Source organism: Poromitra crassiceps, assembly GCF_964638095.1.
Source record: "Poromitra crassiceps genome assembly, chromosome: 1".
Classification (NCBI taxonomy): Eukaryota; Metazoa; Chordata; class Actinopteri; order Beryciformes; family Melamphaidae; genus Poromitra; species Poromitra crassiceps.
Window position 1 is genome coordinate 130,861,052 of NC_139623.1, and position 21,164 is coordinate 130,882,215.

Sequence of the window (21,164 nt, forward strand, 5' to 3'; positions counted from 1 at the left end):
TACTCACAAGCCCATTCATTCATTAGTAAAACATTAAAAGATATGCCACTATAAAACAGAACATGTTTTACCTGCAGTGTTAGCCCATCAAACAAAGAAAGAGAAGAAAAAATAATCGCAGTGAGTAAGTCAGATGAATCGGCTGCTCACCTATCCAGTCATTCAAATGTTATGTATACGCTCACGGTAGAACTGCTCAGCTCGCTCCGGGGAATCAAAGAAATGATCCGCCCCTTGGAAGGTGGTGCGTAGCCGGGCAGGATACATCAAGCCGAACCGTATGCCCTTCTGAAAGAGCGAGGACTTCAATCCATTGAAGGCGGCTCGCCTCTTCGCCACTGACGCCCTGAAGTCCTCATAAAACTTGACGCTGTGGCCCCGGTAGGTCGTGTCACGATGCTCTTTAGCCCACCGCAGCACTTTCTCTTTGTCGATGTAGCGGTGGAAACGCATGATCACTGGGCGAGATCCTTGCTGGGGCCAGGGTCTAAGCGCGCGGTGTGCCCGGTCCAATTCGAGGCGGCCGACTCCGACACCACATCGCCAGCTACCTCCTTGAACAAGTCCACCATGAATTGTCTCGGATCCTTGCTTTCAATACCCTCAGGCAGACCAATCACTTGTAGGTTTTGATGCTTCGAACGGCAAAAGAAGTCGTCAACATTAGCCTGGAGCGTAGCCTGCACCTCTGCCATCGTAGCCGCTTTGGCACGTAACTCTGCTACTTCCTTCTCCAGGCTTGTGATGCCGTCAGAGTGAGTCGTGAGGGCCTTTTCCATCTCCCCGATTGTGGAGGTGTGCTTGGCCACCGTGGTGGTAATGGTTTCAAGGGAAGCGTGGATTGGGGTGAGGCCCGTGCTCAGAGAGGCAGTAAATTCAGAAGCCTTCCTGGATTTCTCTAGCTCAACGACCAGCGTCTCCAGCGTGAGAGGAGGATCGGGCGCCATCTTAGCCTCGCTGTTTGCGTTAGCTTCCCCTCCGAAGCAAAGCTGAAGTTGCGCCTGTTTCTTGCCTTTTGATGCTTTTGAGCAAGTTTTTCTGCCACTCATTCCGTGCAAAAAACAGCGTGTTGTTGCGGCAAACCGATATACTTAAGTTAGAGTTGAAAATAGGGCGTAATTTGCAAAAATATGCCAAAAATTTGCAGGAGGCAAGCGCCACACGTCCGTCCACTACATAGCTCAACCGGAAGTCTACACACCGTATCTTTAAAAGCAGCTTTAAAATCAGCATCAAATGAAGTTGAAAAATGTGATCGTCTCACCACAGTCTGCTTCGTCTGAGCCGTCTGAACAGTCAACCACTCCGTCACACTGACCGTTACCATGGATACAGCCTCCTGTCCCACACTGGTACTGACCCACTGCACACGGCTCTGAGGAGACACATGACATCATCACTGACACATGACATCATCACTGACACATGACACCATCACTGACACATGACATCATCACTGACACATGACATCATCACTGACACATCGCATCATCACTGACACATGACATCATCACTTGACATCATCACTGACACATGCCATCATCACTGACACATGACATCACTTTACATCATCACTGACACATGGCATCATCACTGACATATGATGTCATCACTGACACATGACATCATCACTGATGATATCATCACTGACACATGACATCACCACATGACATAATCAGGGCTGTGGTACCTGGCGTCCCCAGGTGGAGCCCGGAGGTGAAGTTGGCTCTGAAGCCTCGGCCGTGTACAGAGTGGTCGCTGTAGAACCTCACCGTCATCTGATTGGCTGTTGAGACAAGGTCGGGGGCGGGGCTATCACTACCGGTGAAGACTCCTGGGAAAACAATCAGGATTCAAATAAAACACGTTATAAAACACAAGTTATTCTAAATGAGACGTGTAAACATCAGTTATCATCATCATCATAAAAGGGAGCAAGTGGGCTCTGTTGGTCTGTTTGTTGAAATTTTTGTCCCACTGGATGATGTCATAGGCATTGTGACATCACTGATGATGTCATACGCATTGTGACATCATCAGTGATGGCATAAGAGCGATGGGATGTCATCAGAGAGTGATGTCATCAGTGATGCGAAGTTGGGCAATTGTGCACTGCGCATGCCAATAGAGCAAGCGACGCCACGCAGCAGCCGAGCTGCGGGTGAGGCCGAAGTTGAGCAATTGTGCGATGAGCGACGTCACTCGAGCACTCCATGATGTGATCAGTGATGGTCACTCGAGCAATTGTGATGTCATCAGTGATGCGAAGTGAAGAGGCTACGCTGCGGTCGAGCTGCAGGGCAGGTGAGGCCACGCAGCCTAGGAATCGAGCGTTGTGGCATTGTGGGGTTGCGACATCAATGACGATGTTACTGATATGTACTGATATGTTACTGATATGTAAGTTGAATCTAAATGGAGCTGAAATTGAACGAGTATATGAAACTAAATTCTTGGGTGTAATTATAGATCATAAACTCTGTTGGAAGCCACATATAGAATATATTAAAAGTAAACTAGCTAAATCTGTTGGTATTCTGTACAAAACTAGGGATCTGCTGAATAAGAAATGTTTGCATATATTGTATTTTTCACTTATAGTGCCATATATGTCATACTGTGTTGAGGTCTGGGGTAATGTATATAAAACAAATATAGATCCTATTATTAAACTACAAAAAAGAGCTATTAGAATAATAAATAAAGTTGGTTACCTCGAATCGACCAATCCATTATTCATAAGGTCCTGCACCTTAAAATTCGTAGATATTGTGTATATAAAAACGTTAGAAATTGTTTTCCGTGTTAGGAGTAAAAGCCTTCCAGTTTGTATTCAACATTTTTTTAATTTAAGAGAAGGAAATTATAATTTAAGAGGGTTATGCATTTTTAAAACAGGAAAAGCGAGAATTAATGTCAAATCTCGATGTGTTTCAGTTTTGGGAGTTAAACTATGGAATAGCCTTTGTGATGATTTGAAATTGTGTACATCATTGTTGAGGTTTAAAAAAGCCTTAAAAAGTAAAATAATTCAGGATTATAACTTACAGTAAATTCTGTCTTTCTTTCTATTCTTTATTTTGTTGCAGATATTCTGGGTTTTTCTAATGGATTATACAGGATAGGCAAAAAATAAGCCTTGGCTTCAGCCTATTCCTTTTTTCGGTCATTGACTGTATAAATTGTATTTGTGTGAAATGGTCTGTACAGGTATGATGATGTTCTCTTGCTGTATATTCACACAAATTGTTACATTTGTTTGTGGTTCATTATAACCTATGACCGAAAATAAACCATTCATTCATTCATTCATATGTAACGTGGGCTCACCGCACGCAGCTCAGCTGCTGCGTGGCCTCGCCTGACCTATCCACCTTATTCCTACCTGCCATGATGCCTTACGTGAAATATGGGCGCTTCTTCCGGTGTAATGCTCCTAGCCCCCTCCCACCGTCACGTTGCTGACACGGACACAACACAGCCTGTCTTTCTGCGTCTATTAACGATGTTTCAAAGCTGCAGGCAAAGGGAGAAAATCACGTCCAGTTTGGCCAAACATCTCACGATAAATATCCCGAGTTGTTCAAAGAGCAACAGGTTAGCGGATGTGATAGATAACATTATTACCTTCCCTCAAATAAATACATCGTCAAACGAGTGTTATTTTTTTGTGACAAGCAACTTTTTTTCCAGCGTTTCAGCGTCGGAGTTTGATGAGCGCCGCAGACCCTCTGCCAACAAGTAATGTTAACAACCAGCTGCAACAATCAGTCACGTTCTAGACCGGACCTTGCTTGCACCCATAATCATTTTACAGTGGGGTATTCAAAATTAAGGTGGATTGCACTGTTGCAATCCAATATTGGCATGCGGGCACAACTTCACATCACTTATGGCATCACTGTCACTGATGATGTAACAATGCCTATGACATCACTGATGATGTCACCAGCCTATGACATCATCAGTGCCTATGACATTATCAGTGATGTCATAAGATGATTTTGGTCAATAATGATGTCACTGATGACATCACTGATGATGTCATAGACATCGTGACATCATCAGTGGGACACAAATTGAAACAAACAGACAAATAAATATTATATAAGGACAAAACGTCAAAACGTTAATTTAAATGTATTCATGTGAATCTGCAGCGCAACCTCACCCAGCAGCACAGAGTCTGGCCCTGCTCCGTCCCGGACCTCCACCATGTCATTTGTCGCCTCCACATCCAGATCCAGGAAGTGAAGCTGGATGCTGCGCCCCTGCCTGGCATGCAGCGTCCACACGCCTGCAGGCAGAGGATCAGGCTACGCATCGTGTGTACAATTTTTTTTACAAGCACCACTTATAGAGCTGAACAGTCACGTGACGTCTCCTGCCCCAGAAGAGAGTTGCCCATTCATTTTCTCCATAGACATTTCGAAAAATCCTTATATAACGAGTTTTAAGGCTGGAACCAAGCCAACCAGTGGCCTACTGAATTGTGAGTGACCATAAAACATTTCAGTTGGAGCAAAATAAATAAATACAATAAAGATGGGGCAGATAAAAAAAAAAATGCCCCTCCCCTTCCCCCCCCCACACACACACACACACACTTTTTTTTGTAGACTGGCCTGTGTTAGACTGGACTGGTCATGTTAGACTAGTAGGTACAGTATGTGTTAGAATGGTAGACTGGTCTGTGTTAGAATGGTAGTTAGACTGGTCTGCGTTAGACTGGTGTGTGTTAAACTGGTAGTTAGACTGGTCTGTGTTAGACTGGTCTGTGTTAGCCTGGTAGTTAGACTGGTCTGTGTTAGACTATTAGACTGATCGTGTTAGACTGGTCGACTGGTCTGTGTTAGACTGGTAGACTGGTCTGTGTTAGACTGGTAGACTGGTAGACTGGTCTATGTTAGACTGGTAGACTTGTCTGTGTTGGACTGGTAGTTAGGTCTGTGTTTGGTAGACTGGTCTGTGTTAGACTGGTTTGTGTTAGACTAGTAGTTAGACTGTGTTAGACTGGTAGTTAGAATGGTAGTTATACTGGTCTGTGTTAGATGTATTACACTAGTCTACTTACAGTTTGCCCTGTTCCCGTAGGATTGTGGGTAATTTGGAGAGCTGAAGGTGGAGTTTGGCTCCCAGAGATCAAAGGGCCCACCACAGTCCGCTGCACGCGCGGACGCGGGCGGATGCATGCATGCACGCACGCACGCACGCACGCACGCACACACACACACACACACACACACACACACACACACACACACACACACACACACACACACACACACACACACACACACACAGGTCATCAATCACATTATTTATTTACAGTATTACTGTTTCAGGTGATCTGCCTGTCTGTCTGTCTGTCTGTCTGCCTGCCTGCCTGTCTGACTGCCTGTCTCTCTGTCTGTCTGTCTGTCTGTCTGTCTGTTCGTCTGCCTGCCTGCCTGCCTGCCTGCCTGCATGCCTGCCTGTCTGTCTGTCTGTCTGTCTGTCTGTCGGTCTACTATACTGTAGAGCGCATGGCTAAAATTAAATAATGTCATTCAACTTCTTGGAGCACCATATTGGCGCTATTTTGTCATAACATATTATGCAATACTATTTAGGTATTGTGTATAATTTATACCCTATATACTTTCATTTATAACTTTGGCAAATCAACAAAAGGCTTAGCAGAGTTCTTGGAAAACGGTGTCCCAAGTCTTTTCTGTATTTTCCCCACATATCTTTGACCCAAATTAAAGATATGTTTCTATTACCTCCACCAAGGAAGTTATGTTTTTGGTGCCGGTTGTCTGTCTGTCTGTCTATCTGTCTGTCTGTCTGTCTGTTGATGTACAGTATGGATCTTACGGGGGATGGGTGGGGCAGTGGTGGGAGGGGCCACGGTGGTTGGGTCGGGAGGGGCGTGGCCACAGGAAGCAGCGGTCAGGATAATGTCATCCAGAGCGACATCACTCCTCAGCCCTCCTCTCTTCAGAGCCTCAAACACCACCTGCAGGAAAGCATCCAGAGAGACTGACTGACTGACTGACTGTTCAGCTCCGTGGGGATTTTGCAGCATGGGCAAAGGGCACGGGTCACACCGTCAGTCAGAGGATAATCTCTCAATACAGACTTTTGCAAATTAATTAGAAATTGGACAATTAGAAACAAAGCTAGGTCAAAACCTATAAATATCGGGCGCTAACGCAAAAATACCGAAGATAGGGCCCCAAGTGTTTAATGATCCACATGATCAACATGATTCCTTAAAGATCAATTATCGATTATTGATGCCCATCCCTAGTTCAGTCATCAAACCGTATTTTCCCTACAATGAGTGACGAGCATTAAACCCGAGAGATTGCCTTAAGCAGATCGCAGTTTAACAGCCTACCGCGCCGTAGCTACTAACATTAAGCAGCCAAAGTCAGCCAAATTTGTTTTAACGAACATGTTATTAGTTACTGCAGTGTATACGATAAAATGAAAAGTACAAAGTCGGCTGCCTTTGGCTGCTTAACATGGCGAAGCTGGCTAGCATTAGCTAGCTCTGTTAGCTTGTGACTAGTATGGGCCAGAGGAGTTGTATGAAACACGTCTCCTAGCAAAGGCTATACGGACCAAACAAAAATTAAGACTTGGAGAAGTCAGCAAGTAGGACTAACGTTACAAGTTCTGAAAATGTGTGCCTTCATTACTTATTTTAGCTAAACGGTATCGGTTGTTCATATTGTCTATGAAAGGCAGCTGTGCTCGGCTAATATTAGCATTAGCGAGCACTAACATTAGCGCTTTACAACCGATGCTGGAATGAGACATATATTTTCAGAACTCACTTCCAAGTCATCTCATATTTTATTGCAGTTCCGAATCCGTTATTCCATGAGACTGGTGTGGGAGCACATAGATGCAGCTCCAGCAGGCAGAGCAAGACTGGCACCGGCCTGTTGCCTCGGGAAGAGAGTGGTAACGCGAGGTAATGGGTTGCCGTGGACACCTTGGTCTCTAGTGATTGGTTAGGGAAGCCCGAAGCCCGCTGTGAAGTGGATTAGAAATGCTGTGAAGTGGATTGGCATGCAGCAGACGTCACTCAACAACAACTCTGGTTCCCAAATCTGCAACTAAATCGGCCCGGACAATGCCTCATACAGGGCCGTCTCCGCCGGCCAAAAATATAATACTTTTTTAACCAATGGGTTAGATTGGTCGGGATGAATCAGCTGATCCCTGTAACATTAGTAAATAAACAATGGCTCGACTTTCCGACTGTCGCTATATTTAGCTACTTTTCAGACCACCCATGGAGACTTTATTTCTCAATAGCGACTAGTGACAAATGTGGCGACTTTCTCTGACCATGAAGCAATGTTAATGCGTTGAATCCAGTTGAATTCCAATGGATTTTGTCTATAAATTGGTGCGGGCCTGCAGGCTTTTCTCTCTCTCTCCTTCTGTCTGCCTGTCTGATAAACACAGCGCTTCAGTGCAGCTCCTCCTCTCCCTTCTCTCCTCCACTGAGAGCAGCTGGATAGGGTTTACTTCTCATTTCTAACAGTGTACGCTGAATCTGGCCCAGGCGGGTGGAGTCAGTACTTAATATTACAACCATACAGTCAATGATTACAACGGCTACGCTGAGGCGTGCTTTTTTTGCATTATGTAAATTAGCTTTTGACGTCATCTATCGAGTTCTAGCGATTTTCTGAGCAGCCAACTGCTTGGAAAAGAGTTGCTAACACTGGTCGCCTTCTGGTAGTTACATCGACACGTCGGCGAGTCTATGTAACCCCTACTTCACGCTAACGTAACTAATACCAATCGTCACCCAAGCGCGTCCTTATGACTGTCTCTCATCAAAGTCACTTAGTAATCGCACATCTAAATGGCCATGTCCTCCATGCTCTGGACTGACCGTGGTCTCTGCCTCCGTCAGGTTGAGGTCCACCTGGCCGTAGTTCCAGTTGTCACCATAGTTACCGTCTCTCTGAAACACCACGGTGCCCGGGTCCGAGGGTCCCAGGACCAGAACCTTCAGGCAGTGGACGTCCTCTCCAAACATGTGATACCTGTAGAAGAAGAATTTGAGACAGAACTAAGGACGTAGTCTGACTGGGTCACATTGAGGTCAATGCAGAAGTGCCAAAAACTGTAGTTCCTCAGATTGCCACTTGAGGCTGGCTCCAAAAGGGAGTCATTGCCCGTTAACCCCCATATTACCGTCTTTACAGCATAAACATGATTACAGCCTGGTTCAAAACGTGGTTTTGGTCTCTATAGCTAATTTCCCCTTTCATACGGGGGTGAATTTTTATATAACTCATCCGTTTAGAGTAGAATAGACAATAGAGAAGACTATGGGCTCTATCGTCGTACGGCGCTATCGTTTGCGCAGCTCTTATGCTACAGTATCTTCCCTGCGTCTTAAGCTATCGTCTGCCTCCACCATCCAGTTTTGCGCTGGAATCTAAGCGCAGACACAGGTGTAGGCGTGGCCCAGGCGTGTCCGTGCGTCTCTTAGCCTATCATCTGCCTCCCGCAAGTGTCATTTTGCGCTCTGGCGAAGATACCATCGCCATTTTCATGAGAACATTATATTGCTGAGACTTTTTTTTTTATTACCAGAACTGAAGGCACATGGGCTGGATGGGCAGAGTCAGAGGAAGGCTGTGGATCTGGAAGCTCCTCTCCCATTGGCCAGGGCTCCGAGGGGTGACAATGTAGAAACCTGACAGGTTTAAGACAGGATTATTATTATACTAGAAATGCTGCACGCTTTGCATGTCCAATTCTTTTTTTGTATGTGTGTGTGTGTGTGTGTGTGTGTGTGTCATAATGTCTATTAATAAGTGATATAATCAGTTTACACCAGTTTACTGGATATTCTGACATCATCTGATGATGCCACTGTTGACAACCTGACACATTTCCATGGCAACCTGTGTTTCTTGCACAACCTGAGGTGTTTCCCAATGTGTGGTCGGTGCTCGGCCCGGTGAAGGGGGGGAAGGTGGCCCCGCTGGCTCTGATCCAGCCATCATCAGCCGTTTGCCTCCAGAAACACATGCCTTGCTCAAAGGAACAAGTCAACTTCTCTTCATCTGCACAGAAACCCATTACACCCAGTCACAGTGACATCACATGAAACACTATGCTTGCTGCTACGACATTTCAGCAGCTGACCCCAGTTCTATCCTATTCTATTCTATTCTATTCCCTTACTCGAGAAGTTGGAGATGTTGGCTGCACTGTAGGTGGCGCTGAACCCTAATAGGTTGTTATAGTCGTCAGAGGAAAACTCCACAGTTGATTGGTCGGACAACAGCCACATGGTCCCAGGAGGGTCGGTGCCTGACAGCACAGCTGGGAAAAAAAGTCAGATAAAATATCAATATGCCTGTAAATATGGCCGATAAAGTTAGGTCATGTTCAGATAATGTGAAAGTATTAAAATGTCAGAGTGAAGTTATTTCGCACATTTCATCTTAACACATTCACTGCCAGCCATTTTTTTTTTTACTGTAGGTAGCTTCTGCCAAGCCGTTTTTTGAGGATTCTGGCTCATTTTACAAGAGCCGAGGATAATTTTCTGCTTGGACTTTGTGAACACGAAGTTCACAAAAGTACTAATAGAATGTGTGCTTTCTCTGTCTAAAAGAGTTAGTTTGTAGAGTTAGTAGTTATGTAGATATTAGCCGTTGAGTACAGCATGGTTTGAGCGTCTGAGACAGGAAGCTGAGATAATCGCATTTTTGTGAAATTCAATCAAACAGGCAGAACAGTCACTTTAACCATTTATTTTTGGCATCAGTGAGAGATCAGACATCTGAACAATATAGTTCTGAACACGCTCTCCTTTAAACTCCTCCCTCCGTGGGCGTGTCTGGTGGCGTTTGTCACAAGCCAGTTTCTCCTGCCTGTCTGAGCAGTGAGCAGCCTCCCTCTCTAGCGGCCCCTCGTCGGCGAGTGTGGCGAGTGTGGACTGTGGATGGGACTCAATCGTTTCTTGGATTTTCGGTTGAGAGCTTTGATGAAGCTTTGTGCGATTCTAGGCTTTATGCTGCCCACCCAGTCTATTTTTGGAACCCCCCACCGTTGTGCGCCGGTGTGCAGCAGCGTGAAAGCGTTTTTGCCTATAGTATGAGAATGAGGCTCGTTCGTTTCTGGGTTTTCGGAATGCGTGCGATTCTGGCCTTTCTGCGGGTGTTTCAAAGTGTGTTTCACCCATAATCTATTATGCAAATTTGCAATCCCCCACGCCAGCACCGCTCTCCGCTCTCGGTGTGCTGCTGCTGGCGCGGCCGCTCTCGGGCGAGTCTGGTGACTGATGACTGTAAAATCGCCAAGCCATTTCCTTGAGAATGGCTTGCTCCCGCGGCTGTTTTTGGTTGGCTTTCTCTCTGTCGGGAGAGCACTGTCGCCACTTAGTTGGTCGGTAAAATAGATTATACACATTCAATACTTCCAATATTTTTATAGGAGACGGGGGGAGCGTTGATCCACGCCCGACCGTCAAATTTTTTTTTTTTTTTTTTAAGACGAGATATCTCGTCTTTGGCACTCAACGGTTGGATTCTGTAAGACGAGATATCTCGTCATTGGCAGTCAACGTGTTAAACCATATAATTCAAATAATGTTTCAAATCTTTGTAGTATAGGAAACACCGCTGATTTTCAAACAACTTTGTATCATTACAAAAAAGCAGTATATCCGTAAATGGTAATCAGTTTTGCAGTCATTAATTTAGTTTGACAGTTATTTAGAGTTGATCATTTAAGTTGTGGACCAGTGATATCATTCATGCACAAATTACATCACTGGTCCACAACTTAAATCAACTCTCAATATATTGTAACGCTGGGATGTGGACTTGGGGAATTGGAGGTGTGTCCGTACGAGTATTGGCCGGATAGGAACGGGGTTGGGGATAGGGGGAAGAGTTAGAGTGTGAGACAGGATGTTGTGGTCTGCCTGCCAGCTAGAGCACGTTCACGGACGTTAGCTGCTGAACTGAAGTGACACACTATAAGAGGGTCTGCTCGTTAAGGACAGCTACGCAGCTGTAGCATTCTCCCGGCGCACCTCCGACTCCGGGTTAGCCTGTACGCTGCGGCAGGTAATAAATACGCTCTGCTGAGCTAAAGAGAAGAACTGTCTCCAGCCTACTTTCTCCTGCTAGTTAGCCACCCGCAACGCTACAATACTAAGCTGGTTGAAAATCGGCAGTGTTCCTTTAAGTCACACCCTCTTCCGCGTTCAGCATACAAAGCAAGGGATTTCATCCGCCGTTCATTTTTCCATACATTTTGTAAAATGCTTATAAAAATAGTTTTACTTGGTCAAACCAAACGATTCAGCTATATTTAGAAGCAGGAGACCATTGAACATTTCACTTGGGCCAAAATTAAAAGAATAAAATTGAGTAACAAAAAGAGTAAAGGTTTTTATTTTTTATTTTTGGTCCGAGTGAATTGTTCTGGTTGTAACACCCAGTGTGGCTGAGAGTGGCCTGCCCACACTGGGTGTTACAATAGTCTCTCCTGATTTGGATTGGATTTGCCTGTTTGGTCTGTTAAAGGAGAAGTTCTCCCCAAAATGGAATTCAGTCATTATCTACTCACCCCCATGCCAATGGAAGGATGCAGGTTTTATAGTCAAAACAAAACATTAGTGGAGTTTCACAGCACCATTGCAGAATTCTCCTTACCAATTGAAGTGGATGGTGACCAACTTTCAAACGTAAAAAAAGAAAGAAGTCTAAATACAGGAATGGGGGGGGGGGGAGGGGGGAGGACATAAATTGCCTCCATACTGCTCACCAGTATGCGTATGCAGTACGCGTACGTATGCAGTAAGTATGCAGTATGCAGTATGCAGTACGCAATATGCAGTATGCAGTATGCATACTGAGGACAAGGCACTGCACAACATCAAATAAATAAAAAACAAACAAAAACAAAATAAGGATAAGGAGGATATGGAGAGAGGGGACAGGATTTTAGATGGAGATATTTATCCTGGATGATGACAACAACAACAATCTTTATTCATAGTACATTTTAAATGGATGTTACAGAGTGCAGTATGCAGTATGCAGTAGTACGTATGCAGTATGCGGCTTGCGTCTCCGCATGCCCTGCGATACCAAGCTGACTTGAAAATACATCATTTACATCCTGTTTTTAGCTTAAATCTGCACTGTAGCCAGATACTGGAAGAAGGTGGCTGACGGATACTGCAGCCTGCAGTGAACATTCAGCTAAAAGCTTTTGTTGTTGTTGTTGTTGTTGTTGTTGTTGTTGTTGTTGTTGTTATCGTCGTCGTTGTTGGGTTTTTTTACGTTCGAAAGTTGGTCACCATTGACTTTAATTGTTTAGGAGAAACGCTGTCTGCAACAGTGTTTTGCTGTGAAACTCCATGAATGTGTTGTGGACTAAAAAACGCCACGTCCTTCCATCAGCATGGGAGTGAGTGAGTACACTGATATCACTGTGGGCGGCTGGAAGTCCAGACTGATACGTAGAGCCAAACAGGATGTGAGGTCATGTGATCACTCTTGTTTTAACAAGGCTAGGATAAACTCCAGGTTTACCAACACGTTGCTTTTCAGGTCCGATCCCTTCATACAGATTCAGTGTATCGATTCCTTCTTCTGTCTCAAACAGCTGGAAGTTTATCTGCACAGAAAACCCTTTCTGCACTCTGGAAAATGATTGGGATTTAAAGAGAATGTAACTGTTCATGCAGATTCACAATATGAGCAATAAGCAGTGCTTCTGCTGTATTCATGACAGAGATACAGTTCCTACAGATTTATATTCTGTGTATGTTGCCAATAGACTGTATGTAAATACACACACACACACACACACACACACACACACACACACACACACAGGGGATAGTTACCGTATCAGCCAACGGCAGAAGCTGTTGCTGTTGTATGGAGCTGAACGGAACGAGCCGCTCGGCCCCAGCAACACGAACTGTCCATCACACACTGTCGCTATGGAGACATAACACACACACACTGTCGCTATGGAGACAGAACACACACTGTTGCTATAGAGACAGAACACACACACTGTCTCTATGGAGACAGATAACACACACTGTCACTATGGAGACAGAACACACACAGTCGCTATGGAGACAGAGAACACACATGCTGTCACTACAGACAGAGAACAGTGACTTAACTTAAAGTGTTGAAAGAGAACACGAGTTGTTCAGAACGCTCACTGCTGAATACTGAAAGGTCCTATTTGTAAGAATCAGACTTTTTGATTCTTACTGGCACCAGTGGCCGTTGGGGTAACTGCAGTCAGCATCCTGTAGCTCACGCTGGCGTGTGTCCTGCTTGGCGTGTTGGTTGCTTCGTAACGTTAGCTGATAAAGTAAATTGCAAACAGCACCCTGGCCAATCTAGCAGCCGGGTGCAGGGAGGTGTAGATGAATTAGCAGACGTTATTTTTTTATCAAGTTTTGTATCCCCCTCCCCCCCCCCCCATTTTCTTCCCAATATTAATATTGAACCCAGAAAAGGAAGCCATTTTCCTTTGTGGGTTCTGAAACTCTTCTTTACCACAGTGTGTGGGTTCCTCGTCCGAGCCGTCTGGACAGTCGGCGACTCCGTCACACAGCTGTACTCTGGGAATACAAGAAGCTCCGCCCCCACATGGCGTCTGAGAGGGAGGACAAGGCACTGCACAACATCAAATAAATAAAAAACAAACAAAAACAAAATAAGGATAAGGAGGATATGGAGAGAGGGGACAGGATTTTAGATGGAGATATTTATCCTGGATGATGACAACAACAACAATCTTTATTCATAGTACATTTTAAATGGATGTTACAGATTGCTTCCCAACAAGGATGATAATAGTGACTAAAAAGAGCAAAAACACATCGTAACACAATATATTCCATAAAACTAAGAGATACGGGGGGGGGGGGGGTAAAATCATGAATCAATCATAGCAATAATAAGGTTCTAATATAAAACAGCCGTTTAAAGATTTGAAACAAAATCAATCAATAACAAAATCTACGAGTTTGTAGGTTACCTGTTGTAGGTGTGCTGGGAGTTTCAGTTGCGGTTTCTGTAGGTGTGCTGGGAGTTTGACTTGCGGTTTCTGTAGGTGTGCTGGGAGTTTGACTTGCGGTTGCTGTGGGTGTGCTGGGAGTTTGACTTGCGGTTGCTGTGGGTGTGCTGGGAGTTTGACTTGCGGTTGCTGTGGGTGTGCTGGGAGTTTGACTTGCGGTTGCTGTGGGTGTGCTGGGAGTTTGACTTGCGGTTGGTTTGACTGTAGCGTCCTCTTTCTCTAAAAAGCAGGTTCAGATCAGACAGAAGAGTGTCAGTTGTTTTTAGACTAATGGCGCTTTCCCATCGCATGGTCTCGGCTCAGTAGCCTGTTAAAATCACCCTGATCCGACTCTATGTATCAGTCTGGACTTCCAGCCACTCATTTCAGTGGGTGGGAGTACTTGCCTTGGTTTGACAGACAACTCCAAGGCTTCAGCCAATCAGCATTGTAAATCCAGTCCTTCTGCCAATCAGCATCAGATTGCACCTCATGGATATCTTTTTTTTACTTAGTTTTTCTGCCTAGCGTTCAAGAGTTCTGGCTAGCGTTAGGCTGGCATGACAGGCCATCGCTCACGAGATTTAACAAGATCATTGTGATTCAGACCACTGACTTATAGACCCTTTTACTGTTTGTAAACAGTGATGACGTATTTTGTGGGCGGAGCCGAACTCGTTGCAGAAAGTTACAACTAGCGGTTCAGCTGTCATAGAAATATGGAAGATCCCGACGCCTCCTCCACATAATTTCAAAGTTTTGCCAGCATCAGACAGGTTACCTTACACAAATAAGCAAACTCTTTCAATGGGGTGAGGTTTCTTGACCCGGACTCACTGTCAGGATGGGTCTAGGATCCAATGCATCGCCAAAGTTGTAGTGCCGCACATCGTCATATTCCTAGTGGGAATGTCCAGCATCTATACGCATACGGCATATGTCTTTTTCCTGTATTCCGGGGATCTCTCTCGTTTCGGCTTGAGTTCCGCGGAGGTAAAAGGGTCTATATTCAGACACAGAAAACATTAATAGTTCGTCACATGTGAAAAAGCATTTGTTTTCACATGCTGGTTGGCCAAGGAGAGACGGACGAGATTCGCCGTAGGCTGTAAAAAAAAAAAAAAAAAAACGACAAAAAAAAATCAGATTTTATTATTTATTTAAATCCAATTACGGTATATTAAAATCTCGAAATTCGTTCCTACAGCCCTACTAGACACCTTGAGGAGTACAGAAAACTAAGTCCAAAAAATATATCGTGATGTCGACCCCCCTCCCTACCCGACTGTCAAGTACGAGGCAGGTCCCTGATTGGCCCGTGCACTTTGTAGCCTAATTTCTGGAAATAGCTGTGGGCATGTTGGAGGTTGGACTGATCTGCAGAATTAAACAGAATGTGAGTTCAGTTTGTTTACCTGTGAGTTGGATGCTGCTGCTGTCAATCACTAGGCCACTCCCACCCCCGGCGTCCTGAAGCCCGACCCCCAGCTGCTGCTCCACCTCCTTCACATCCACAGGCTGATGGAACCAAAGGTCGAAGCTCACCACCACACTGCCCCTGCTGTACAAAGACAGACAGATTAGAAGTCATTAACTAGAAGTGCACTCGGAGAGCACACACCTCGCCAAGGACAATACTCCACCCCACCCTCGAACCCCAACTCTCTACGACCTTCCTATCCCTAGCTACGGCCCCTTGTCCCCCTCCCACCACCCACATACTGTACATCTAACACTCCCCCTACCCACCCCTCGAAACGCATCTCCACGACCTGCCTAAGGCTGGGTTCACACCGGCGACCCAAGCCTTGCCTATGCCTTGCCTTTACCCACACTTTTTAATAGGCGTCCGTTTTAGTCAACGAGGCTGTGTACACCGGCCGCCTGAGCGTGAACCCTGCGTGTACCCACGCCTTGCCTGTGCCTCGCCGATTTTATCAAATAGGCGTGAGTTCTATTTTGAAGCCGACAAGGCGCGTGCAGGCAGACTTCTTCTGTCAAGCCATGAAAGAAAAACGCGACAATATCCGTCGGAAATGGCAAAGTCAACTGAATTTCAAAATAAAATGGAGTTACTACAACAGTGTTGAGCAGAGAGAGAGAGAGATTGATGGGTGGCTATCACGTGGGGCTTTCTCCCCATCGGCAAACAAATCTTCATGAGAGAGAATAGCGACCCAAGAAGCAAGATGGACAATGTTGTTGTGCCAGCACATATTCTTGCAAGATCACCTCTCTAAAATGTCCGACTATAGTCAGACCTGGTTATACATATCAAGCATCAATAGAACATTAAATATATCAGATTTATTTTACCTAGAGGCTACCCATGACAATTCTGGACAACACGTGAAAAAATACAGTCGGGAGAGAGGAGAGGCGCTTGTGACTCGGCTCCAGGTTCGGCGTGCAAAAGGCGTGCGGTGTGATCGCAAAAGCGTGTAACAGGTTCACGCCCAGCTCGGCGTAGGCGTGGGTTGAGGCAAGGCAAGGCGTAGGTTGTCTGTGTGAACTAAGCGTAACCCTAGCTACAGCCCGTTTTTTCCCCAGCTCCGCCCAATTCCTTGACCCCCGACACACCCCACCATCACCCACATCCAGGGCTTGAAATTAACTTTATTGATCACCAGCCAATATCGCTCCTAGATTTTAAAGTTACCACCCAGTCAGAATTTTACCGTCTGTTTGTCTGGAGGATCCTACAGAAAAACTACTGACTGTAGGGATGACAAGGAGTGGAGGTAAAAGTTGATCTGGCAAGTCTCTGGCATAATTTATTTACAAGTCCCTATCATATACAAAAATACAATACAGCAGGTTGTAGGCTAGCTAGCAGAGTGGCTAACTAGCCGGTAGCTGCAGGCTATGTTGTAGAGTGGCCTAGTTGTTTCCTCCAGGGATTTGGCGTAGACTGCAGACGAGGCCATAACGTACCTTATTTAGCCCAGCTGCCCATCCCACTAGAGTCACATGACTGCACTTGAGGTTTCTGCCCCGGGTCAGCTAGCAGTTGCTAGCAGTCTATTTGTGGTCACCGGGTATATTGGGGCTACAAGCAAGAATCCGCAGGGGGCCCCTCCAACATCGGGGGGACGTTTGAAAATTTGAAAAATGTTGACCACTTTTTTTAGGGGGTGTGCCAATTTTGGTGAAAAAATTGGCCACTTGAAGCCAGATTAAAGGAATATTAGCAGTATTTAACCATATTAACATTTTATCAGGCTTAAATATTGGGGGGGATTTGCCCTTCTCAATTTAATAAGAAAGATAAGAAAGAAATGTGATACTTATAGCATGTTTAAAAAGTCAATTCAAAATGATTTCACATTATAATTCAACATGTTTAAAGTTTAAATGTTGTATGTTGTTGCTATGTGTCTAGGACACATAGCTGTCATTCATAACTTTTTCATACAACAAGGTGTAAAATTTCCCTTTTTTTTGGGTCCACGGTCAAATGGTTAGTGAATTTTTGTTTGTTTGTCAGTCAGTCAGTCTGTCTGTCTTCTATCTAGCCACTCGATAGATTAACTGTTTATTTTGTTGTTGAATTGGTGGCTGCTAGCCTGCTAAGGTTGTTGTGTCCTGTTTTCATACCATTCATCATGGCTAAATTGTTAGCTTAGCTAGCTTGGTTAACTAGTTATCTGCTTAATCAGTAGCCCCTCATGGAGTCAGCTGTAGTGGCAATGCAAGGTGCTGCACTTACCACTGTCTTTCTTTTTTTCCCTCCTCCTCCTCTTTCTTCTTCTTCTTTTCAGCTCCAGAGGGGTAACTCATCTTCATTTTTGCGACATTGATTTGCAGTGCAAGTGCATAGCTTTTTCTGAAGACGCATGTAGAGCTAACTATCTATTCTGATGATGCGTCTTTCTTCTTCAGTGCAGGGTGCAGGCTGAAACTGAAAGTGTTTTCACTGGTGAAAGGCAAGGTGGATGAGATGGGGCCCCACAAGGGAGGTTTCCTACTGTGATGTCATGTCATTGCAAATCGTCCATTGTTTGTATAAGGGGAGGGGGTTGCGGTCATTTCTGTGGAGTACATTTTGGCTGCTGTAGGGGGCCCACTAGTGGCTGGGGCTCCAAGCGGCTGCCTGGTTTGCTTGTCTTGTTACTACGCCTCTGGTGGTCACCACATGAAGTTTTGTTGTGGAAGGGTGTAGCCAAGGAAGAGCCCGTTATATTTTGGAATGGATCCGACGCAAGCCTCACAAACAAGCAATTGGCCTTAATTGGCGGAGGTTATTTTCATTGTGCGCTCTGTGTCGTTACACAGCGCTTCCATGTGTTGCCAAGGAGGTCTGAAAAGTCATCAAATTGGGACCACTTCATTGGATAGCCGTGGTCTCGGACAAAATTTAGGATAGGAGAATTGTTTAGGCACAACAGATGCAGTGATATTTAGAGCTTGCTCATCACCAGCCAAATTGGCTAGTAACTTTACAATCTTACCCGCCACACATTTGTACCGCATTTGGCGAGTGTTAATTTCAAGCCCTGCCCACATCCCCTAGCCACTCCCCCGACCCACCCCTCAAACACAGACTCTCTACGACCTTCCTATCCCTAGCTACGGCTCCTTTTCCCTAGCCCGGTCCCCTTCCTTGATGTGAATCGTATCGGAGTGGTGTAAATAGGCTACATGTACAAATAGGCCCATGCTACACCCTAACACCAAGTTTCATGAAAATCGACCCAGTAGTTTTTCATCCTGCTAACAGACAAACAGACAAACAGACAAACGGCACCGAAAACATAACCTCCTTGGCGGAGGTAATTATATAATCAGAATCAACCTCATTCCATAGATAAATGTTCCATATCTCTTCAGAATCAATCAACCAATCAATCAATCAATCAATCAATCAATCAATCAATCAATCAGTAAAGTAAATAATGAATGCAGTGATCTGACCTGAACTGTGAAACATCACAGGACTTGAACTTGTCTCCTAGGTCGCTGCGACTGAATGCCTCTGTCACCTGCCATGGGGTCAAAGGTCAGGTTAGCATTCTTCTGTTAGCTTTCAAAATAAAAAGTATGGGGCGTCACCTGGTAGAGCGCGTACCACAAAGGCAGTCCTTCACGCGGCCGACCCAGGTTTAAATCCTTTGCCGCATGTCATCCCCTCTTTATCCCCACCTTTCCTGCCTACCTATACTGTCCTAATAAAGGCAAAATGCCCCCCAAAAAATAAGTCCCTTCAAATTAACTATGAGATTTTTCTCTATCTTTATTCAAGAGTGCGGTCTATCAATTTGAGAGAATGATTTATTGATTTCATGTTAGATTTTGTAAGGCTTTCCCTCAAACCCTGCCCTCGCACTCAAATAGCCCCTACTCATGCTTAGATTTGCTTTGCTTGTGCTCAAACTCTGAGCGCAGAGATATTAAAGACAAAATGAACCCAACCCCAGTAGCGCGAGGGTCGGAGACATTTCAGAGTCTGAAAACAAATCTGGTTGGAGATGACAGGGTTGGGAGGCGGACCATAATAGCGTGTTGATGGTTTGATTTGACAATTCTGGGGACTGGCTTTGGCATTGGCCAATCCTGGCGTGTTCCACCCCCAAATGGAGTGGGATTCAGTGTGTTGTGGTGCTACGCGAGTGGGATCCGCAGAGTACCAGGCAGCCAGCTGATTCTGTGTGAACCAGCCAGTTACAGTTACAGTTTTCTTTGCATTCTTATGCTTTATTTTGTATGTTACATGGCCAAGTTAGTAGTTAGTTTATGGGGTAAAAATTCTGCCAGATTACAGACACTAGGCGCCATTTTCGCCTTCATTTGGAGGATAAAATTATCCTGAAATAAAGATTGATTGACAGCTGCCATGTCATGATATGATTGGTTGAAATTGGGTAGAAATTTGATAGTACTATATGTGACGTCAGCAAACTGATTAGATTACTGTTATGAATGAAATCTTGACAAATGAACTTTTGATGTGAAAAAGTGTGAAAAAGAAATTTGATTTTTGTGATTTTTTTTGGCATACATTATTAACTCATTCATGGCCAGTTTAGGACTGCCAATATTTAGCACAGGCCAAAGATTTTCATAATTGTTGGTCATCTTTCAACACCCACAGTAAATTATCTATTAGCACCAAAGTGATTTGCAATACCTCAAAATGAAGATGTACGTCTCTGGGTTCACCAGGAAAAAAAAAGTGAGCTTTTAGCATGTTCTGTACTCTACTTATAGCCATTTATATACACCCTGTTTTCACCCAAAAGGTCTCTCTGAGAAGAAAAACAGGAGAAAAGGTGATTTTTGTAAAGCACACAATCTCAGGCAGAACTCGCTCTCAATTCTTTTATTTTGAACTGTATTGACATCAGACATGTAAATATTATTCGTTATGACACAAATGACAAAAAAAAAAATATATATATATATATATATATATATATATATACATGTACATACATATACAAGTGCTTTTTTTACATTCAACAATACAGTTTACTCAGTGTGAGTGAGTGTGCAGACAGACAGACAGACAGACAGACAGACAGACAGACAGACACACACACAGACAGACAGACAGACAGACACACACACACACACACACACACACGGTCCCCCTTTTATCTTCGTTACGTTGTTTCCGGGTCTGAGTACTGCTGGCGTCTGCTACTGTGACTGCCGCTTCTGCCTTGTTAGCTGTTCGTGTGTTTATTTTGTTTTGTTCTGGTCCACCCGTCCTCGTCCATGTCTCCCTGTCCTATACTCCCTGCTGTTTGATCGTTCCCGTTTTCCCCTCGGCTATTCAACACGTCCTCACCGCCCTCTGGATTACCCGTCAAACTGATCGATCATTTCCTCATTCCTCCGATGATCAAACACATCTCTGGATTACTTTCTCCCGTTTTCTCCCGGCTGGCACACAGGAAGGCGACCAGCTCGTGCAGCGCGCCGAGGGGCGTTTCAATGGCGTTTCTCCTCTCTCCACAAAGAAGCGTTTATCCGTTTTCTGTTTTTCCTCCTGCTCAATTTCAAAACAACAGCTGCGGTATGTGTTTGTTCACGTGTTGTCGGCTTGTCTTAGATGCCAGGGACCTGATACCATGTCACAGGCTGGG

At 44.8% G+C, this 21,164-nt stretch overlaps 1 protein-coding gene across 1 annotated transcript in view; it reads right to left on the minus strand.

Annotated features, from left to right (window-relative positions):
* Positions 1 to 21,164, minus strand: part of LOC310773199 (enteropeptidase-like) — a gene marked incomplete at both ends in the record, with an annotated part of 66,079 nt that overhangs the window by 44,299 nt on the left and 616 nt on the right. The window contains 15 exons of the mRNA XM_083633097.1: positions 186 to 474; positions 687 to 1,021; positions 1,265 to 1,375; positions 1,691 to 1,834; positions 4,172 to 4,297; positions 5,075 to 5,164; positions 5,860 to 6,001; positions 7,904 to 8,057; positions 8,611 to 8,716; positions 8,946 to 9,089; positions 9,211 to 9,351; positions 13,575 to 13,639; positions 14,119 to 14,314; positions 15,492 to 15,637; positions 18,991 to 19,058. Of these exons, the coding sequence (XP_083489223.1) occupies positions 186 to 474; positions 687 to 1,021; positions 1,265 to 1,375; positions 1,691 to 1,834; positions 4,172 to 4,297; positions 5,075 to 5,164; positions 5,860 to 6,001; positions 7,904 to 8,057; positions 8,611 to 8,716; positions 8,946 to 9,089; positions 9,211 to 9,351; positions 13,575 to 13,639; positions 14,119 to 14,314; positions 15,492 to 15,637; positions 18,991 to 19,058 (2,257 nt within the window). The remainder of the gene's footprint in view (positions 1 to 185; positions 475 to 686; positions 1,022 to 1,264; positions 1,376 to 1,690; positions 1,835 to 4,171; positions 4,298 to 5,074; positions 5,165 to 5,859; positions 6,002 to 7,903; positions 8,058 to 8,610; positions 8,717 to 8,945; positions 9,090 to 9,210; positions 9,352 to 13,574; positions 13,640 to 14,118; positions 14,315 to 15,491; positions 15,638 to 18,990; positions 19,059 to 21,164) is intronic.